The 20,109-nt window shown below is 60.3% G+C and overlaps 2 protein-coding genes across 22 annotated transcripts in view; one reads left to right on the forward strand and one right to left on the reverse strand.

The window, feature by feature from the left end:
- PISD (phosphatidylserine decarboxylase) overlaps positions 1–14,336 on the forward strand; it is a 45,890-nt gene extending 31,554 nt beyond the window's left edge. The window contains exons 1-9 of one of the 7 annotated variants that reach the window (XM_031028369.2): positions 3,941–4,058; positions 4,427–4,477; positions 8,022–8,247; positions 9,768–9,933; positions 11,135–11,371; positions 11,541–11,679; positions 11,848–11,994; positions 12,218–12,378; positions 13,010–14,336. In XM_031028369.2, coding sequence (XP_030884229.2) covers positions 3,956–4,058; positions 4,427–4,477; positions 8,022–8,247; positions 9,768–9,933; positions 11,135–11,371; positions 11,541–11,679; positions 11,848–11,994; positions 12,218–12,378; positions 13,010–13,234 — 1,455 coding nt within the window. In that variant the 5' untranslated portion in view covers positions 3,941–3,955 and the 3' untranslated portion in view covers positions 13,235–14,336. The other 6 variants (XM_081801786.1, XM_031028368.2, XM_031028370.2 and 3 more) reach the window with 6 other exon arrangements.
- The window catches only part of SFI1 (SFI1 centrin binding protein), a 96,949-nt gene continuing 91,122 nt past the window's right edge, over positions 14,283–20,109 (reverse strand). For 12 of the 15 annotated variants that reach the window (XM_031028356.2, XM_081801768.1, XM_081801775.1 and 9 more), the window contains 10 exons: positions 19,525–19,685; positions 19,046–19,120; positions 18,344–18,418; positions 18,019–18,195; positions 17,682–17,944; positions 16,820–16,924; positions 16,492–16,723; positions 14,933–15,264; positions 14,585–14,696; positions 14,283–14,496 (listed from right to left, as the gene is read on the reverse strand). In XM_031028356.2, the coding sequence (XP_030884216.2) occupies positions 14,392–14,496; positions 14,585–14,696; positions 14,933–15,264; positions 16,492–16,723; positions 16,820–16,924; positions 17,682–17,944; positions 18,019–18,195; positions 18,344–18,418; positions 19,046–19,120; positions 19,525–19,685 (1,637 nt within the window). In that variant the 3' untranslated portion in view covers positions 14,283–14,391. Of the gene's footprint in view, positions 14,497–14,584; positions 14,770–14,932; positions 15,265–16,491; positions 16,724–16,819; positions 16,925–17,681; positions 17,945–18,018; positions 18,196–18,343; positions 18,419–19,045; positions 19,121–19,524; positions 19,686–20,109 lie in introns of those variants that run through there. The other 3 variants (XM_081801771.1, XM_081801773.1, XM_081801778.1) reach the window with 3 other exon arrangements.

Raw genomic sequence — 20,109 nt, forward strand, 5'->3', positions numbered from 1 at the left:
GGGTGGCTCAGTTGGTTAAGCGACTGCCTTCGGCTCAGGTCATGATCCCAGGGTCCTGGGATCGAGTCCCGCATCGGGCTCCCCGCTCTGCGGGGAGCCTGCTTCTCCCTCTCCCACTCCCCCTGCTTGTGTTCCCTCTCTCGCTGTGTCTCTCTCTGTCAAATAAATAAATAAATAAAATCTTTAAAAAAAAAAAAAATGTATGGTGCAGCATTCCAGTTTGTGAAAAGGAATGAGGACAGATAAGCCTGTGCCCACACATCACCCCGTGTCCTTGCTCCTGCCCACCTGCCGGAGCCCCACTGGCCGGCACTCGGCATGCCCCTCTGTGCTGTGGTGTCTGTGACCACCCTGGACAGTATTGAACATGGTCTGCACTTTTTACAACTTTATATAATTATTATAGCTTTTATTTTTCTTCTCTGTAAACAGGCTGCTATTAACTTCTTCATAAGGTTGTTAAACGAGAAGGATATATGTGTAAATACCTCGTCCCATGCTGGCAGGGAGTAGAGATTCAGTACATACAGGCACACCTCATTTTATTGCAGTTTGCTTTATTGCGCTTCAAAGATAATTGCGTTCTTTTTACAAATAGGTTGGTGGCAGCCCTGCGTCCAGCAGGTCTGTCAGTGCCATTTTTCCAACAGTGTATGCTCACTTTGTGCCCCTGTGTCATATTTTGGTAATGCTTGCAATATTTCAAACATTTTCATTATTATATTTGTTACGGTGATCTGTGATCAGTGACTGCAACTTGCTGAAAGCTCAGATGATGGCTAACATTTTTTTTTTTTTTTTTTTAGATTTTATTTATTTATTTGAGAGAGAGAAAGAGAGAGAGCAGGAGAGGGGGGAGGGTCAGAGGGAGAAGCAGACTCCCTGCCGAGCAGGGAGCCCGATGTGAGACTCGATCCCGGGACTCCAGGATCATGACCTGAGCCGAAGGCAGTCGCTTAACCAACTGAGCCACCCAGGCGCCCCGATGGCTAACATTTTTTAGCAATATTTTTTAATTACATACATTGCTTTTTTTTTTTTTAAGATTTTATTTATGTATTTGAGAGAGAGCACGAGCCAGGAGGGGTAGAGGCAGAGGGAGAGGGAGAAGCAGACTCCCCACTGAGCAGGGAGCCCGCTGTGGGGCTCAGTCCCACGATCCCAAGATCATGACCTGAGCTGAAGGTGGATGCTTAACCCACTGAGCCATCTGGGCACCCCATGTACATTGGTTTTTTAGACATAATGCTATTGCATATTTAATATACTAATATGTAGCATAGCGTAAACATAACTTTTATATGCACTGGGAAATCAAAAAATTCATTTGATTTGCTTTATTTTGATATCTGCTTTGTTGCAGTAGGCTGGAACCAAACCTGCAGTATCTCTGAGGTATGTCTAGACTGTTTTACTTCTTACCTAATAGGTGTTGAGGAAACGTGGATGTTGAAGTGCGCAGTCAAGTTGGCAGGGAAGTCGATCACCTCACCCGCTCACGTACAGTTTACACCCCAGCTCTGTCTTCAGAGAATCTTGGGCTCATTCAAGGGCAGAAGGGTGTATCGGGCTTCGGGGCCCCTACCTGGGAGGAACTGTGGCAGCCACTCCCCTAGGTCGCTCAGCCCAGCCAGGCCCCCCTTCTCCATCCTGCGCCTCTTCCCTGCCTCCCCCAGCCCAGGGACAGCTCTGCCTGTACCTCAGCACTTGGGAACTACCTGCCTCTGAGGCTTTGAGCAGCAGTGTGTGGAAGAGCCCAGGACTCTGCCCAAAGAAGATGAGAAAAAGACAAAGCTGAGCTCTGGGGCTGGAAGGAGTCCAGGGTGGCTGACGCAGACACCTTCAGGGCCCTGTGGGGCACTTTCTGCTAGGCTGTTCTGCCACCAGTCACTTTCCTTTATCATGCTGCAGACTGCCCCTCCTCTGGGCCCCCTCTTCCAGGAGCTGCTGGTGGGACTGCTAAGAAACATCTGCGCATTTGAGGGGGCTGTTTGGCAGGGCTGGGAGAAGCTTTCAGAGGAAGAGATCTCCTGAGGCCGCGTCATGCTTGTCCTGGCTCTTTGTCCAGACTTTTGCGAGGGTGCTAACTTGCCCATGGCTTCTTGCGCCAGCCGTGAGACCAGCCATTACTGGTCTTCCTCAGGAGGCCTCTCCTGGCCCCCAGGGAATGAGAAGTAGCAGACTGCACCTGCCACGCCTGCCCCACTGTTACCTTCATCCCCCGGCACAGCAGCGCATGAAATTCACTCAGCATGGAGCTGCAGGGGCTTGACGGACCGGGGACGCCTGTCCGCAGGTGCCGGTGGCCGAGTGGCTTGGGGCCTGCAGAGCCTTGAAGTGGCACTAGGTGGCACTCTCACACAGGGGAGTCCCAGCAAGGTGGGAGGACCCAGTGTGGCTGGAAGGGACCTCATTCAGGGTGGGAACCTAAACTTACCAAAGGATTTTTGTTTTTCCCAGAAATCGTTTTTAACTATTGTCTGGAATCTAGAAGGCATTTCCTTACCGAAACATACGTGGTGGAAGTCAGACTAGAAGGCTGATCTCAGGACAGACCTGTGGGCTGGCTTACAAGTTTTCTAAACACCAGTCTGCCCGAGAGGCTTACAGTGGTTAAAAAGGGACTCCGGTAGACGTGGGGTGGCCTGTTGCTCATTTTACAGGGAGAGCATTGGTGTTCCAAAGGCTGCTTAGCAAATGAGAACCTGGGCTTTTGTCTTCCTCCCCCCGAGTGTAACTTGGACTAGGCCTGGTCTGGAAGTGCCGGCAGCTTTGGGGGAAGTCAGAATGGTCCTCCAGGATCTTTCTGGTTCTGGAATTTAGTGTTGCCAGGATTCTGTGTTATCTTCCTGTGCTTTAACTCCTTTTTATCCCGTCTTTACGGTGTGTTTGCTTGGAGCTCTGGGGTGAGAAGGGGTCTTAAGCCTCACTGAGGCTCAGAGAATGCTGTGGGCCCAGACTAGGAAACTGCGAGGTGCAGCCCATGTTGGGTATTCACCAGCCGTGTGCTGGAACCTAAGTCCCAGGGGGGCTCCCTGCTTCCGTGTTCCTCCTGTGCATTGTGGGTGTCCCAATATTATGGAAGTCCATGAGGAGGGACCCTGTCTTTTGGCCTTCTCCCCGCTGCAGCATCCCAGGTCTGTAGCTTGTCACAGAGCACTTGCTGGGATGGACCCAGATGAGGACAGGTGCACGAATTCCTCCCACCCCCCTCGAGGCCAGAAGGAACTTTTTCCTTACTGTGTCTGGTTCCCTGGCCTGGCCAGATTTTGTGTGGCAGGGGTTTTGTATGGTAGGGGTGTCTGCCTGGAGGAGAGGGGGCGGGGGTGGGACTGGGGGCAGCTTGTACCTTCAGGATGGCAAAGAGCCAGGACTTAGATACTGTGTGTGTGCTTCAAGGGCTAGAAAAGGTGCCTGGAGGTGGCTTTCTGCTCAGTCCCAGGAAGCTGGCCCTGGGTGAGGTCAGCCGCATGTGGAGGCCTGGGACTATTTACCTGGGTCGGGGTGGGCAGGGAGGACGGTCCCGGCCCAAGAGGTGTTGCCAGGAAATCCCGTGACCGGCGGGGGCTGGTCCCTGGGCCGCAGCCCCTCCTCTTAAAGGGGCCCTGGGCACGGTGGCTGGGCCTGGCTGGAGGGAGGAGCCGTCTGTCTGCCGGTGTCCGGTATCCGCCCTTTGCCCCCGCCCCCAGGCGGTCTGAGTGGCCAAAGCCGAGTCCCCGCCCGCCGAGGCTTCCTCCCCGGAGCGGTGCCTCCCTGAGAGTCGGTGCCTGAAGCCCAACGGAACGGGACCACCTGCGGGTGAGTGAGCCAGTGAGCGCCCGGAGCCCGGAACGGGCGTCCTGGGTGCCCGTCGCCCCTTGGAACTGCGGGACCCTGGGCCGGAGAGCCCACCCCACAGTCTCCATCCCATTGTGGGCTTCTCCTGCCCCACATGGTGGGTCACGGGCCGCTCCGGATGAGCTCATTTCCGCCGCGTCGGGTAGCATCTCCTGGCCCTCCAGCCGAAAGGGGAAATGCTGGGCTTGGGCTCCGTGTCCCCTCCTGCACCGGAGCTCCGGGTGATTGCCTCAGTGCTGCCCACGGGGCCTGACTGGCGCCAGTCAGGGAGGGAAGCGGCCCTGTTCCTGGGTGGGACCGGAGGTGTTCCCAGTTCCTCACCCGAGGGTCGGAATGGGGGTGACACGCTGCCCTTCGCAGAGCCCCATCCCGGAGAGAAGATTCCTTTCTTTGGGAGATTTAAGGAAGCCCAGTGCTGTGGGGAGTACCTTCCCCCGCCCTTCCCTGGCCACCGGCTTTAAAGAAGCTTCTCTGGGCCCTTCTGCTTCCTCTTCTCTTGCCCAAAGCTTCCCCAAGATGGCTCGCCCATTTCACCTGGCGAGAATCCATTTTCCCTGTTTCCTCTTCCTGAAGTCTTATCTGCTTCTAGCCCTGGAACACAGGGAGGAAGGGTTGGTGGCCCCCCTGGACACAGCTTCAGGTGAGCTGGGGGAGAAGTGGGCTCAGAAAGTCAGGCAGGGGGGGTGCCTGGGTGGCTCAGTTGGTTAAACCTTTGCCTTCCGCCCTGGTCATGATCCCGGGGTCCTGGGATCAAGCCTCACGTTGGGCTCCCTACTTAGCCGGGAGCCTGCTTCTCCCTCTCCCTCTGTCCGCACCCACCCTCCCAAACTCCTGCTCTCTCTGTGTCTCTGTCTCTCAAATAAAGAAATAAAATCTTAAAAAAAAAATAAATAAAAGGAAAGGTAGGTAGACCTAGGACTTGGGGACTCTGAGGCTTTCTGCTGAGGCTTCAGGAGTGACACTGGCACCCAGTGAGAGTTCCGCTCAGGGGGCAAGAGCATATTTCTCAGTGTCTCTGGTGGGACCTGTGCCTGGCTGTGCCTGGCTGCAAGGCCCTTGGTGCTCAGGGAGTGCTTGTTGGGGGCAGACAGTCCCGACTCTGTCCCTGCCTTCCTGGCCTTGCCCGACTCAAACCTGAATCCACCAGAGTCCAAGGGAACCAGGCAGGAGCCTGCCTCCCGCCAGCCCCCACCCCCACACCTCTAGCAACCGGTAACTGGCCTGGGGCCTGGGTCCATCCATCTGACTTCAGTTGGAATGTTCCATTCCACTGAGGGGGTAGTGTTGCCTTCATCACAGGCTGTGAGGGTAGATGGGGACATTGAGCACTGCTCGGGTGTGAACCCCCAGAACAGGACATCTAGACAAAGGTGACCCCCCCCACCTGGTCCTGTTGGGCCACTGCTCCTGCTCAGAAGGGCAGCCACTGCCCCCGTGGTTTGGGCTCTTTCAGAACTGCTGCCTCTACCCTGTTCCTTCTATCTTGCCAGTGGGAGCAAACCTCCGTCCTCCCAGAGTGTGGGTTTGGAAACGGAGGTGAAGTGCTGGGAGTCAGGTCCAGGATGAGGATGCACCAAGGTCTAGGGTGGAAGTGAGGCGTGGTGTCTCTGAACAGAGTAGAGTTCTGGGCCAGGGTCACTGCTATGATCTGAGCCTCGAGGGAGTGAGCAGGAGTGGCCCTTCCCATTTTCCAGATGAGGAAACATAGCTACAGAGTACCTGTGACTTGCAAGGCCCCTCCCAGCTCTCAGGGCCGGCAGGGCAGCCAGGACTGCAGTAACTGGATTGTCCCCTCCCCTACCAAAGCCTCTGAGCTCTCCTGTGCATTGTGGATGGCCTTTAGGCCTTGTGATAACTTTAAACTCCTACTGGTCACAGCTCACAACTCTTCTTCACAGAGTGTTCTTGAGACTGGGGAGAGAGGGAAGGTGTCTGTACTTCCTCAACTCAGGGTACCCTCCTTGCAGTTTCCTCATCTGGGCCTGAGCCCCTAGTCCCACTCCGGGGAGCTAGAGAGCGAGCATTGACTTGGGCTCCAAGGGTCATCACAGGTGTGGGGGCAAGTGGGGCACTGAAATGGGGAGGGCGGGAGCACTGTTGGCCTAGGAAGTGGCTCAGCCTTTGGGAAGCATGAATGACCCTTAGGGACCCCCTTCCCTCCATCCTGCAGCTTTGAGCTGGACAGAGGGTGCCAGGCCTGTTTCCTGGGGGACAGATGAATTCATTTCTGCTCCCTGGGGACCTTCTAGGGCCCATGCATGGTGATTTGGAAGAAGCCTGACAGTCTGGTCACTGTCCCATTTCCAAAGAGGAAGAGTGGTGATGGAGACAGGACTGAGGGCTAAGGACATCCTGCCAGCCCTTTGGGGCAGTTTCTAGAGTCTCTAGGATAGCAGCAACTTGGGCCAGCCTCCTTGAACACCCCTGCACTGCAGGAGGAAGGGTGAGGGCCCACCCTGCCCTAGCCAAGTCCCTGGACTGGACGCCCTGGGGTGAATGAAATGGGAGAGGCATGCACAGAAATCTACTTTGAGGACTGGAGGTTTCGGGCCAAGCTCAGTTTGTGTACGGGCTCCGGCAGGTATCTTTCTGGCAGTGTGCTGCGGGGGCCGCTGCCCCGGGTGGTAGGCTAGTGAGGAAGATGGGCAAGAGGAGACGCGGGCTCCTGTCCTCTCCCACAGGGCCTCATTGGCCTCACTGTGAGTCCCAAGTGTGCACTCAGTCCGAGCTCTCTAGAGTGGGGGAAAGAGTGCTTGGGAGCCAAGCGCCGTGCCCGACCCTGCCTGCCTGTCACACCTTGGGGCCTGTTTCCCTGGGGAGCTGACAGGGGGCCAGTGTGGGGCCCCGTGGCCTGGTGGGCCTTGGAGGGGCGGGGTGTGGGCTCAGTACGTGGGCGGTATAGTTGAGGTGACCCGACCAGGTCGGGATGGGATGTCATGGATGGGAAAGTTAGGAGGCTTAGCATGGGTGGGAGATAGACACGGGGGTGTCCATGGGTCCCTGGGCCTGGCCCTTGGGACGGAGGAGGCTTGTGTCCATATGTGCTTCTGGGTGAGGCTGGGTGGTGGGCACCGTCCCACCTGGCTCACCCCCAGTGAGCTGTCCTGCCACTCAGGCGAGTGGCCTGGGGAGCTGATCTCTGCCGGAGGGGTCTGGGCCCGGGGTGGCCCAGGCCTAGCCACTTGGTCGGGGCTGGAAATCCATGCTTACTTCAGACCTTAGTCTTGGCTCTCACTGTACTCCCAGGGATTTGACTCTCCAGGGGCTAGCATTTTCACCTCTGGCTGAGGTGACTTTGCCAGGGCGACATTTCACCCTTGTGTGGGTGGAGCCGTGTCCGAGTGGAGCCTCTCGCTCTTGTCAGTCGGTTGGCTGTGTGGGGGGTCAGCATTGGCCTGGGACTGTGTCCGCGGCTGGGTCAGTTCTCTGCCTTGGGAGCTTCTCTTGGGGCCCGAATCTCTGCATCTAAAGATGGTGGCAAGGCACCTGTCTATCCCCTGTAGCCTACAGTTGGGATTGGAGGCCAGGCTGAGGGGGGCCTTGACTATCCCTGGGCTTAGACAGCAACAACCGTGGAGTGTTTGTTCTCCTTCCCTGTTATCTGTGAGGGCCTTGTGGAGGCCGGGTGTATCCTCCCGTCCCAGATTGCCAGGCAGGGCCAAAGTGCTGTCCAAAGCAAAGATGGGGGGGTGCACACTGGTTTGGGCTTCAGTCCTGGTTGGTTTTCCCTCAGGTCAGGTCACGTGTGTGCTCGTCTGCTGAGGAGGCCTTGTGGGGGTTGGTACGGGGGTGGGAGGCTCTGAGGCCCCGGGGGGCAGTAAGGAGAGAGCTGGAGCAGGTCAGATGTCCAGCGTCTCACCCTCTGTGCCTCTCCTGCCTTCCTGCTCTCTCATTCCTCAGATGCTACTTCGGCACCTGAATGGAAAGTGGGTCAGGGAGGGAGGGGCTGCCCGAGCCACAGACCGGCCGACGCTGGGCTCCCGCCTGGAGCACAGGACTCAGGTTCCCACTTGTGCTTCTTGGGCTTGTAGGCGCCTGGCCCCTTCCCTGCCATCAGTTCACTGGAGCAGGCCGGTGGCCAAGCCCGGGGACAGAGCGGGCGGAGGGCAGGGGCTTGTGTCCCAGGCGGCAGGCCCCCCTGCCGCTTCCCGAGCAGGTGTGACCAGTGCCTGTCTTTGCAATAGCCCTGACCTCTAACCTGCGCCCCGTGAGCCGGCGGGACCCAGGCACGCCGGGAAGCGGCCCACCAGCCACCAGGCGGCCAGCCCGAGGAGTGGTGACAGCGCAGGAGCTTCTGGCTTGGGGGGAAGGGAGGAAGGAGGAGAAACAAAGGCGAGTGTGCCTGGTGCCGCCCACCATGTGTCAGTCAGAGGCACGGCAAGGACCTGAGCTCCGAGCGGCGGCGAAATGGTGAGATGCTGCCGCCCCCGTCCTAACCCCACTGTGCCCCGCCACGACCTCCGGAAGGTCAGAGTTCACGTCCAGCAGCCCCGCAGTGGAGGTGGCGGCAGGGGGCCAGGGGATCAGCCCCCGAGGCTGGAGGGGCCCGGCCCAGGGGGCCTGAGTCGGAGAGCCCGCTTCAGGTACCTGGGGAGGCGGAGCGGGCTGGTAGCCTTCTGTCTGCTGCATCCTAATTGCTGTTCCCAGGCCCCCACCCCGGGCTTCCCCCCGCCCTCCGCTCCGGGAGAGGTGCCGCTCTTCTGGGATTGGTCCCTGGGTTTCTGCAGTGATCAGGGCGGGTGGGGGAAGCCCTGGGGACAGCAGGGATTTGTTCAGCTTTGCTTGGCCCATACCCCCTTCCCGGACCTTTTGAAAACACGGTGGGGTAGGGTGGGAGAGAAGGAAGACAGGGAGCCTGGTGAGCTGTGGAAAGAAGCGTCTTCCATTGCAGTCATCGAACAGCAGGTGCCCAGCCATCAGCTTGGTTCTCCCGTTTTTTCTTTTTAGTATCAGCTGAGATGCTTCTTTGTTCCTTGGTTTTGTTCAGCAACCTAAGGCAGAGGACATGGCTTCTCTGAGAGCACAGAGGCGCAGATGGGAGCCTTAGATTATCCAGTTGAATGCAGTCTTTTTGCAGATGAGGAAACTGAGGCCTGGGAACCTTCTCAGTGTGGGTGGGAATATGGTCTCCTGGTGGCTGCACTGGGCCTCAGGAGCATTTCCTAGTGCCTAGGCATGGGACCAGGGGACTTGGATGTCACTGTTGTATCTCGGGAGGCCACGGTTTTGGTGGAAAGGCCCACCCAGCCTCTGAGATCCCCACGAGGCTGAGCCTGTGCTGAATGCACTGAATTTGGGCTGGTGGGGTCTGGGGAGAGAAAAGAGGAGCCTGGCTCAGGTGTGTGACCCCAGCAGACCTGGGAGGTGGTCTGAGGGCTGGTGGGGAGGTTCCTCCCTCCAATCTCTGGGTCTCTTTTGGAGAACCTGATCTGATGTAGAAAGACCAGGCAGGTGGGTGGAGCTTTAGCTGTTTCGTGGGGGGGGTGTGTTTACAGGTGCATGTTCGTGGGGGTTTTCCTTTGGGATCTTGTCAGGCCCAATCCCTTCGTTTATCAGATGAGGAAACGAGGCCTAGCGCCAGGAAGAGATTTTCCAAGACCCTGCAGTGCAGTGGTTGCTCCCTGGTGCCTCTCCGGGCAGAGCTGGCCCCAGGAGTGGGGGGGAAGGGGGCTGTGATGCAGGCTGTGCACCCCATCTTCCCTGTGCTGCCCCCGATTCCCAGTCCTCCTTAGCTGGTAGGCAGGTGGGTGAGACTGGGATGAGAGTCTGGCGAACAAAGGCAGCGGAGCCCCCACCTCAGCCTGGGGTTGGGTTGAGGGACCACGGCCAGTGCTGCCGGACTCCGCGGAGAGGCAAGCTTGCCGAGGGTGGGCCGGGGCCTCCCAGACCCTGACCGCTGACCTGGCCATGCATGGACATCTGCTCTGCAGGTTGCACTTCCCTCAGCTGGCCCTGAGGCGGAGGCTGGGACAGTTGAGCTGTATGTCCAGACCCGCCCTGAAACTGCGCTCCTGGCCCCTGACGGTCCTCTACTACCTCCTGCCCTTCGGTGCCCTCAGACCGCTCAGCCGGGTGGGATGGAGGCCCGTGAGCAGGGTAAGTGTGCACAGGCTGCTGGCCCGGCTCCCCTCCACACCCAAGGGCGGGCCTAAGGTTGGGATCCCGGACACAGAATGGAGGAGACAGTTGTTCGATTAGAGCTGATGGTGTGGGTGCTGAGCCCTTGGGATGGTCATTTTGACAGGCAAGCTGGTTGGGAAGGCCAGGCTGGTTGGTGGCCCTGAGGGCTTGCTGTACGCTGCCTCTTCTCCTTGCCTGCATTCGTGCCCTTTGGGGGCTCTGCTTCTGGAAGGAACCCACACTGGGCATTCAGAAAATGTGTCTGATTTCCTGTGTTAGGGCAGAAGAGAGCTCAGAGGTGATTTTGAGAAGAATGCAAATTAATTCCTGGATGCCAGAGGGTGATTCAGGAAGCCTGGTGCCTGTTTGGGCCCCTTAGGGTGTTTCTGGACTTGGTAGCCCCAGGCAGGGCTGGGTGAGGGAGCAACCTGGCCGCAGCCCTGAGGGCTGCCCGGCTCCCTGGCCCTGGGTCTCTGGGCAGGCTGACCCCAAGCAGGGAACCCTGGGCTCTGATGGGCGTCAGCTAGAAGAGTTTGGGGCGCCACTGACTGAGTACACCGTAGAGGTGTTTAAACTTGGAATGAAATTGCCTTTACACCCTGGGGACTTGGTGTCTGGGTCAGGCTGACAGGCCCCAGCTGCCGGTTAGAGGCAGGTCCTGCTGTGGCGGCAGCACCTGAGGCTTGCGAGGCGTCCCCTTCCAGGTCGCCTGGCCCCGAGAGTTTGGCTGGGGGAGGCCCGGCGGGCGGGCTCTGGTGACCGTGGTTCAGCGCATCTGGTGTGGGGGTGCCCTCTGCTTCCTGGTCGGACCAGATGCGCGCTTTGGGCTGTAGAGTCCCACGCGCGCCGGGGCCCCCGGCCCTTCCTGCTGCAGCCTCTCCGTGCAGGTGGCAGAGCCGGGCACGCACCGCCTTTCCTAAAGAAGGACCGCGCTGGCCGGCCTCCCCTTGGGGACGGTGCGCAAAGTGCGTAGGGACTGACGCCCCTGAGTTTAAGTCACTGTGTCGGTCTCGGCCAGTACTCGGTTTGTGAGAGTGGGAAGCTCAGTCTGGTTCCTGGTGGGCAACAGCCACATCACAAAGCCGTGGCGGGGTGCCCCGGTCTCTGGGGCCGGGGGTGGGGGGGGCGCTGGGGGGCACGCGGGGCCGTCGCGCATCTGCCTGTCTGTGGCCCGCAGGTGGCCCTGTACAAGTCGGTGCCCACGCGCCTGCTGTCGCGGGCCTGGGGCCGCCTCAACCAGGTGGAGCTGCCGCACTGGCTGCGCCGGCCGGTCTACAGCCTGTACATCTGGACGTTCGGCGTGAACATGAAGGAGGCCGCCGTGGAGGACCTGCACCACTACCGCAACCTCAGCGAGTTCTTCCGGCGCAAGCTGAAGCCGCAGGCCCGGCCCGTCTGTGGCTTGCACAGCGTGGTGAGGCCCGGCCCCGCCCCGCCCCCCCAGAGATGGGATTCTTGCCCCTGCCTTCGACATCCGGTCCCTGCCGTCTCTGCAGGTGGCCCGTGGGTTCTCCTCCCAGGCTGGGCCCCGGGGAGGCAGAGAGCCTGCCTCCCTAGTAGCAAGACTTTCTCGGCCCTTCCAGATCAGCCCGTCAGACGGGAAGATCCTGAACTTCGGGCAGGTGAAGAACTGTGAGGTGGAGCAGGTGAAGGGGGTCACCTACTCGCTGGAGTCGTTCCTGGGTCCGCGCACCTCCACGGATGACCTGCCCTTCCCGCCAGGTGGGTCATTGCCTGGTGGCAGCCTTGCGTGGCTGGGCTGGTCCTCACCCAGGAGGACGGGAATGCGTCGGGAGGGAAGGGCCAGCGATTGCTGCGCGGAGCTTTGGGGCCTCCCTGAGGACTCAGGTGCTTGTCTGAGAGCCGGGCCCTCGTGTCTGTCTCCCGCAGCCACCCCCTGCGGCTCCTTCAGGAACCAGCTGGTCACTCGAGAAGGGAACGAGCTCTACCACTGTGTCATCTACCTGGCCCCCGGGGACTACCACTGCTTCCACTCCCCCACTGACTGGACCGTTTCCCACCGGCGCCATTTCCCAGGTTGGCCCAGAGCCTCACGCCTTTTTTGGTGTCGAGGGACCGAGGCTCCACACTTGGGGTGCTGAGACTGGGAGGTGACTGCTTTAGTCTGGCTGGGTGGGGGCGGCAGGGGGCAGCCTGGGGCCTAGCCCACTCAGCATTTGGAAGGAGATGGGTGGACGTGGGGCTCTGGGAGGCTGGTCTTCTTGCCGGGTGTGGAATGGCAGTGTCCCTGCCCCCGCAGGCTCCCTGATGTCCGTGAACCCCGGCATGGCCCGCTGGATCAAAGAGCTCTTCTGCCACAACGAGCGGGTGGTCCTCACTGGGGACTGGAAACATGGCTTCTTCTCACTGACGGCTGTGGGGGCCACCAACGTGGGCTCCATACGCATCTACTTTGACCGGGTAAGCAGAGCCAGGCCCAAGGGCTGGGCCGCTTGGGGTCCCCCCAACCCCTTCTCCCGTGGAGCCAGGTCCGTTGGGACCGTAAGTTCTAGAAGGGCATGTCCCCGGCCTGGCCCTGTGGAGCAGCTGCCCCGAGGAGGGGCTGGGCCCTGGGCTCCTGCTCTGCCAGCTCCGGCCCCAGATGTGCTGTCGCTTGCTCATCTGGAGATGGCTGGACAGGGAGGGGGTTCACCTCCCAGCCTGCACTTTGCTTCTGCTGGGAACCCAAGGGGAGTATGGAGCTCAGGGTGGACCATGCTGATTGGAAGCCGAGTGTCTGAGGGGGTACCTAGTGCCCCCCCTTCCCCGAGAAGTGGGGGGCGGGGCTGCCTTTCCTTGTGTCAGCTTGTGGCTGCCCCTCGCCTGCTCGGGGTGCTGGAGAAGAGTGGGGTCTGATTCCTCTATGTCCCCCCCCCCCCCCCCCGGGTCCCGGTTCACAGCTGCTATTGGGGACCGTTTGGTTAGGCTTATGGGCCGAGTTGCTGTCCCCAGCTCCCTTTCCAGGCTGGGTTGGGGACGGGGGGACAGGCAGCAGAGAGGCGTTCTGGGTCCAGGAGCAGACGCCACACGCTCTGCCCTGGGCCTCCTGCAGGACCTGCACACGAACAGCCCGCGTTACAGCAAGGGCTCCTACAATGACTTCAGCTTCGTGACACACGCCAACAAGGAGGGCATCCCCATGCGCAAGGGCGAGCACCTGGGCGAGTTCAACCTGGGCTCCACCATCGTGCTCATCTTTGAGGCCCCCAAGGACTTCAACTTCAAGCTGAAAGCGGGACAGAAGATCCGGTTCGGAGAGGCTCTGGGCTCCCTCTAGAGCATCCTTCTTGGCGGCTGAGGAAAGCTACTGAGGGAGCTTTCTAAAGAGAAACGGGAGGGTCTTTTACGGGGAGCCTCCACGGCTGTCTGGGGCGGGGACAGTCTCAGGGCTACGGGGCCCGGCCATGCGGGACCTGGCTGACTAGTTCCTGCCGTTCTGAGGTGTGGGTGAGGTCAGAGCCCCTGTCGGCCCTGGACCTACGTCGTCCCTCTTCCCACCCTCAAGAGAAAGAACAGTTGCAGGCCAAGATGATCTCAAATTCCCTTTTGGAGATTTTTTTAACCTACTGTATAAACTGGAGACCCTACATCTCCTGGCTGGGTGTTCAGTTGGTCTTGATTTCTGTTGTAAGACAGAAGTGGTTATATACGTTCTTGCTGCTCTCATCATTGCTTTTCAGCCTCCCCTCTGCCTCCCCTGCACTGACTGGGCTGTGCTGCCCCCAGAGCAGCGCCATGTGGCCTTTAACACAATGGCTTTCTGTTCCCAGTTCACCCCACCCTGCTTGTTTGGGAAAAGCCGTCTCCTTGCACTTGTGGCTGAACACCTCCTCCTTGACTCCGCCAGCATCACACGAGGGGGACTGATGGCATGGCGTTTGACCGGCCCTAGTGAGTGAACTTGCAGAGCTGGCGAGTCCTCTTTCCAGTAGGCAAGACCAATTATTGAACCCCCCGCCCCCCCCGCAGTGGTGTCCAGAGTGAATGGACAGGCAGGTAGTGGCGGCCAGGGAGGGCCAGGGGAGAGCTCGTTCCACCCCCCCCCCCATATCCAGACCCATAGAAACATGGTAAGTTGCTGCTATTGATTGAGGGGTTTGTGTTGGAGGCAGAGGAAGGAGCCTTGGTGTATTGGGAGGGGGGCGGATCAGTGCCTACAACACCTTTCCCCAGGTAACAGGTACACGGTCCTTAGGGAGCCGCGGATGGTGGGGGCCAGGGTTCAGGTTTCCCGGGGATGCTGTGAATTTCTCCTGCAGGAGAAGCCATTTGAACTCTTTCAACTGTATCAGTAGCACAGTATTTTTGTATGAAAAGTGGGAGACTTCTGACCAGTAACTCATTTAATTGCAACATTTTGAAATAAAAAATAAAACTCATTGCAGCTTTGCGTTCTGTTCCTGGAGGTGGGCTGAGGCCTCCCCGGGCCAGTGACTAGCACAGAGCCTGCCGCAGGGCCTGGACGCGCGCGATGCAGGCGCTGACGGGCTGGCGTTGGGCCTGGAGCTCAGAGGCCAGCCGCTGGATCTGCCGCTCCACCTGGGGGATGGGAAGGGGAGGCTGAGTGGAGCCCCAGGGCCGGGAGGGCCAGGGTGGGAAGCCCTTCGAGGTCTGCCTGGGGCCTCACCTCCTGTAGTTCTTCCTGCACCTGCCGCTCTGCTTCCTGGTCCTCCGGCCTGGGCTCCTCGTGGCTCAGCTCCAGCCACAGGCGCAGGCTTCTTGCTTGCCGCTGGCAGGACCTGCCCGAGGGAGACAGCTGCTGCCAACCTGGCTGGGCCCTTGGCTGCGCCTCCAGGTGGGGAAGTAGCGCATCTACTTTGCAGTGGGGGAGAGGGCGATTCTGTTCCGCTGCAGGCCTCCACCACCCAGCTCCGCAGGCACCGTGGGTGGGCCTCAGGACACCCCCTCCCCAGCCCGCCCCAAGGACCCTGGCAGCCCACTCCAGAGAAATAGCTGGGGTTTTTCTGGGTCTTACGAGAGGTTCTGCTTCATGGTCTGATAGTCCTGCAGTTGCTGCTGGATGCCCTCCAGCTCAGCCTCCAGGTCCGTGGGGCCCTTGGTGACAGAACAAGCTGGATCTCGACCACGGTCCCGGCTAGGCCAAGGCTGAATGGAGGGATCCCAGGCATCGGGACCGGCCCGGGCACCCTTGGTGCTGACAGGCTTCAGCTGCACACCCGCGCTTGCAGAGCCAGGCCCGCCGATGCCTGTGAAGTCCCCAGGAAGCAGCAGGCCAGAGTGAGGGACACTGGCTGGGGATGGCGAGGCCTGGGCTGTGAGCCCAGGGGTGGTGGGCTGTGCAGACGCCTGTGAAGGAAAGATGGATGAGCACAGAAGCAGGGAGGAAGGCTGGGGGAGAGGCACCCAGGCTGCCCACCGACCAGCTCACCCAGTCCAGGCCTGGCCCTGCCCCTTTCTTCAGACCTGACATGAGAAAGTCCCGTAGGCAGCCCAAGAACACCCCACACCCGTGCAGTCCAGTCGCATCCCTGACCCAGGGCCTGGCTTGGCACCGGCCCCGCTCTGAGCTGGGCCCCTGCACTTCAGCGAGGAAAAGTGGTCCAGGGCAACTGTCCTGGGCAGACACATCTACAACCCTCCATTCCCTTCTGGTGACCATGCCCCCTGGTAACCATTGACCAGCTCTCTGTGGGCATCAACTCTTGGGGGGCCCAACCCTGCCGCTGTTTCCTCTATTACTGAGCACTCGTGCCTTCTTGCACCCCCTTGCCATCTGTGCCCAGACTCCATCTTGCTGTCCCATGCCCCGGGGAGCCACCGCCCCCTTCCTCCCAGGAGCCATTCTCTTCGGTTCCCAGGGTTTTACCTTCAACAACTACATTTCAGACTCTCAGTTTTGCTCTCCAGCCCTGACCTCCTCCCCGAAGGCCACACTCAGAATCTTGTTGCTTTATCCCAAATTGGACAGGTTCAAGACAGACTCTTCAGGCTTTACCCCAGACATGCCTCTCCCCCCACCCCCGTTTTCCCTCTTTCAGTAGAACTCATTATTCCTGGAGTTATTCAAGCCAGAAACCCAAGAGCCATCCTGGATTCCTTCCTCACCCTTATCAAACCCATCGGCGCAGGTCCTGCCTAGTCTGCCTCCCACTGGGGGCTCTGCCCACAGCCCAGCCACACCTAATCCTGGCTCCCGGCACCTTCTGCTGGCCCATGGGATCACAGCTGCCAACCGGCCCCCACCACTTTCTACTTAAAATCCAGATGCTTCCCCTGGGCCTGCAGGACCCTCCATGATCTGCAGTGTCTTCATCTATGTCCGGGGCTCTTCTTCGGTCTCCACCTCTGGGACATAAGCTTCACAAGCCGGGGCCTCAGCAGCCTTTCCCTACTGTGTCCCGAGGACAGGGGCGCCTACACTTGGTGAAGGCATGAGCGGCCTCCCTGCACCTTCCCGAGCCGGCAGTGCTCTGGAAGCAGCGAGTACCGCTGTGGTTACAGCACCGAGTGCGTGAGGAACAGCACCGAAGGCCAGGCCGAAGAATGTGACCCCAGGTGACCAGGAGGACTTACCCTGGCAGGTGCTTGCACCCCACGTGGCATGAAGGACGAAGGGGGCAGCAGCTCTGGGCCTGTACTCAACGTGGGGGGCAGCCTCGGGCCAGGGTGACCCGGCAGGGCCCCGGGCTGGGGCAGGGGGCTGCTTGGGACCAGTGCTGTCCAGGCCACTGGCAGGCAAGGCCTCGTCAGGGCAGGGCCTGCGGGCTGGGCCACACCTGGGTCGCACGCCCTCGGTGCCTCAGGCCTAAGCAGAGGGACAGCAGGAGCTGGTCAGGCCATGGCACCCGCCTGAGGAGCAAGAAGGAAAGGAGGCCACCCACCCTAGGACCACACAGCATACCCTTTGCCCCCGAGGGTGCCACACCCCAGGGGCCTCTGGCTCGGCACCGGCTCCAGCAGGAAATGTGGGCGTCGAGGCTGCTTTCTTGCCAAGCGGGCAGCATTGCTGGGAAGAAACACAGGCCTGTTCCTCTCGGCCGCCTGGGGCATCCAGTCCGACCCCCTCCAATCTTACAGGGAAACGGGGGGCCAGAGAAGGAAAGGCCCTGGCCCAAGGTCAGCAGGCGAGCTGGAGTGGGCCTGGGCCACAGAGTACTTCCCGTAATTCCAATGAAGTGAGCCCGATGCCATGGGGATGCCTCGCCCGCCTCATTTCATCTGACCTCTGCAGCCACCCAGTGACACGGATGCTCCTCCCACATCAGAGGGGGAGCGGGCTCGTCGGGGTCAGGCCCTGTCGGGGTCCGGCAGCAAGGGAAGCGGAGCGGACTGAGGCCCAGGCCAGTCCCCCACCCCAGTGGTGACCTCTCCACCAGGCTCAGGCAGTGCTGGTCACTCTGGGAGCCGACAGCTGCATCAGCTGGCTCTGCGGGGACGAGCCAGGTCACAAACAGCGGGGCCTCCTAGAGGAAGCCCATTTCCTGGCTGGAAGGGGAGAAGCAGGGAGACTGGCAGGTCTGGGGGCATGAGGGTGGGGCTGCCCTACAGCCGATTCCTTTTTTTAAAACTACATGTTCTCTCCCCCACGTGCTGCAGGAACAGAGGCTGAGGTCCCTTCAGTTGGGCTTGATGGAATGGGAGAGTCAGGGTCCTGCTGGAGAAAGGGGTCCACGCCGCTCAGCTGTGACCCTCCCTCCTCGTGTAGTCCAAGTTTTTGCTCCAAGCAAGAAGCAAGGAGAAGAGGCGAGGGATGGGCTACTCACAGCTCTAGGAGGTGGGGGTCCCCAGCAGCCAGAGACAGGCTGCCCAGAGCTCCTCGGGGCCCATGAGGATCTCGTGGCTTCCTGGTCTCCAGGGCGGCATCCCCAGCCCCAGCCGCGACACAGGTGGAAAGGGGTCTGTCAAATGTCACTCTCCTGCTGGGCATGGTGCACGTGAGGGTCCGAGGCTCCCTGCCCTGGCCCAGAACCTTCTGTTTCCAGAGCATGGCACAGTGATGGACCGCACGGTGGAGACTGTGAGCTGCCTGCAACAGGCCTCTGGTCAGGTCCTGCCGTGTCCTACCCACTCCCCCGCGAGAAGGGGTGGGGGACCCCTCACCTGCACCTGCTGTTGGGCATGCAGCTGCTGCCGGAAGGCCTTCATGCCGGCTGCGAACCGCAAGAGGTGTGTGGCGCCCTCCTGGAGAAGCTGCCGGTGGTAGGCCTGTACGGCCCGCCCCTGACGCGCCTTCTTTCTCCTCCTTTCCAGCACAAAGCCCAGCCACGCGGCCCACACCTCCAGGGCGAGGAGGAGATGAGGCCCAGCTCTCCCTGCTTAAGCCTCCCCCCCGCCCAGGGCTGGCCCCACGGCCCAGCCTGCCGTCCACCGAAGCGAGGTCCTCTCCTGGGAGAGGCAGGGAGAGCAGCGGGGGAGCCCCCGTTACCTTTGCCTGTAGTGAGAAGGACCAGAACCACAGGGCCCGGGCTGTGCCCTGCTGCTCGCGCCTCCTGTTCGCCAGCTATGGGCCGGAGAGAGAAGATCATGGAAGTTTTGCCCTCAGGGAGGCCGCTCTGACCACGGGGTCCTGGTCACTCTGAGACCCTTTTCTAGCAAGGTGCTGCCCTCTCTCCACTGGGAAGGGCCCAGCGCTGCCTGGTCCTGAGGCGGTGGACCAAGGAGTGCGCCTCTGGGAAGAACAAAGGCAGAGCCCCGGGGACGGGAGCCAGCGGGGGCAGCGTGCTGGGCACGATGCAATCCGGCCTGGTGTTTTATCACGTCCTGGGCGAAGACTTAAAATGCATTCATATTAATTTTTGGATATTACCCTAAAGTATATTTTAATGTGACACTGTAGAAACAGGGCCCTGAAGTGCCTTGGGCTTGTACAGGTCACAGGTGGAAGAAACCGGGCAGTGCCGGGAAATGACCGGGGGGTTGGGGGAGCCCTGGGACGAGGGTGGAATTAAACATTTTAAATGTGGGGGCACCTGGTGGCTCAGTCAGTGGAGCATAAGACTCTTGATCTTGGGGCTGTGAGTTTGGGCCCCATGTTGCGTGTAAAGATTACATAAATAAAAATAATAAAAAAGTTAAATGTCGGTTCAGGAAGCAGTGGGAGGGGAAGGGGCTTCTCGCTGGCTCCCACCTGTTGTTTCCACTGGTGGAAGCAGGCCCGGCTGCGGGTCTGGGCCAGGAGCTGGGCACCCCGCCTTTGCAGGAGCTGGGGAGAGAGCAGCTAAAAGCAGTCAGGGCCCCGTGTGCCAATCACCTGGGTGCAGCCTCGGCGTGAGAGGCTCCGGGCCCAAGAGAACTGTCCTCCCATCCCCACGAGGAGTCTTGGACGAAGCCAGGGCCTCCTGTATGAGCATCGAGGTGACTCTGGAGGCCCCCCAGCTCTGACACCCCATGCTTCAGGATGAGCCAGGTTTCTCTACTTGGCCATCTTTTGCCTGGAGGAGACCCGACGCAGAGGCTGGCTTCCCTCAGCCTTCCCAGAAAGGCCCCTGCAGCCTTGTACCCGCAGGACCCCAACCACCCAGCATCCTGGCGGTCGTGGGTTTTGCCAGAGAGCCCTCCTCTTCCCCAGGTGGTGGTCTCCTGCCTGGGAGCCGCCGCCTGCCTCACCCGCTTCCTGACACAGCCCAGATGGTGCGCCTTCCACCGGGCCATGGCCTGCCGCAGCCGCCACCGGCCGTGATGCGCAGCCGCCCTCCTGAGTTGGGCTCTCTGCTGGGCCGCCCTCTGGCCTCGGTCCCGCCAGCGCCGAAACCACGTCCTGAGACAGCCTAAGGCAGATCCAAGTCAGAGGTCGCTCTTATGGGAGGGTTTCTCCGAATCAGTCTGCAATGGTCAAGGTTCGGAGAGCTGAAAAGGTCATGTGGGGATAGAGCTGGGCTGTTAGCCCACACTCGGTGAAACAGCCACGTGGGGATGGTGGCCACTCTATGACATCAGCTCTGGCCACCTTCAGTGGCTGCGAGAACCCCGGGGGCCGGAACCTGGGCTGCTGTGCCCCCAAGGGTGGGCCAGAAGCACCAGGCTGTCCACGGTGGCCACGTGTCTGCAGCGCCCCCGTGGAGCGGCCCGCAGGATGCTGCCGGACACGCAGAGGAGGAGACCCTCTGTCCGAGGGAGTGGGGGGCCATGGCCCTATTTGGCCAGGGAGGAAACCAAGGCTCAGGGAGTCCAAGCAGCTCCAGCCAGGCCTGG

This window comes from Leptonychotes weddellii, chromosome 13 (genome assembly GCF_054177405.1).
Source record: "Leptonychotes weddellii isolate Sample4059 chromosome 13, ASM5417740v2, whole genome shotgun sequence".
Lineage (NCBI taxonomy): Eukaryota > Metazoa > Chordata > Mammalia > Carnivora > Phocidae > Leptonychotes > Leptonychotes weddellii.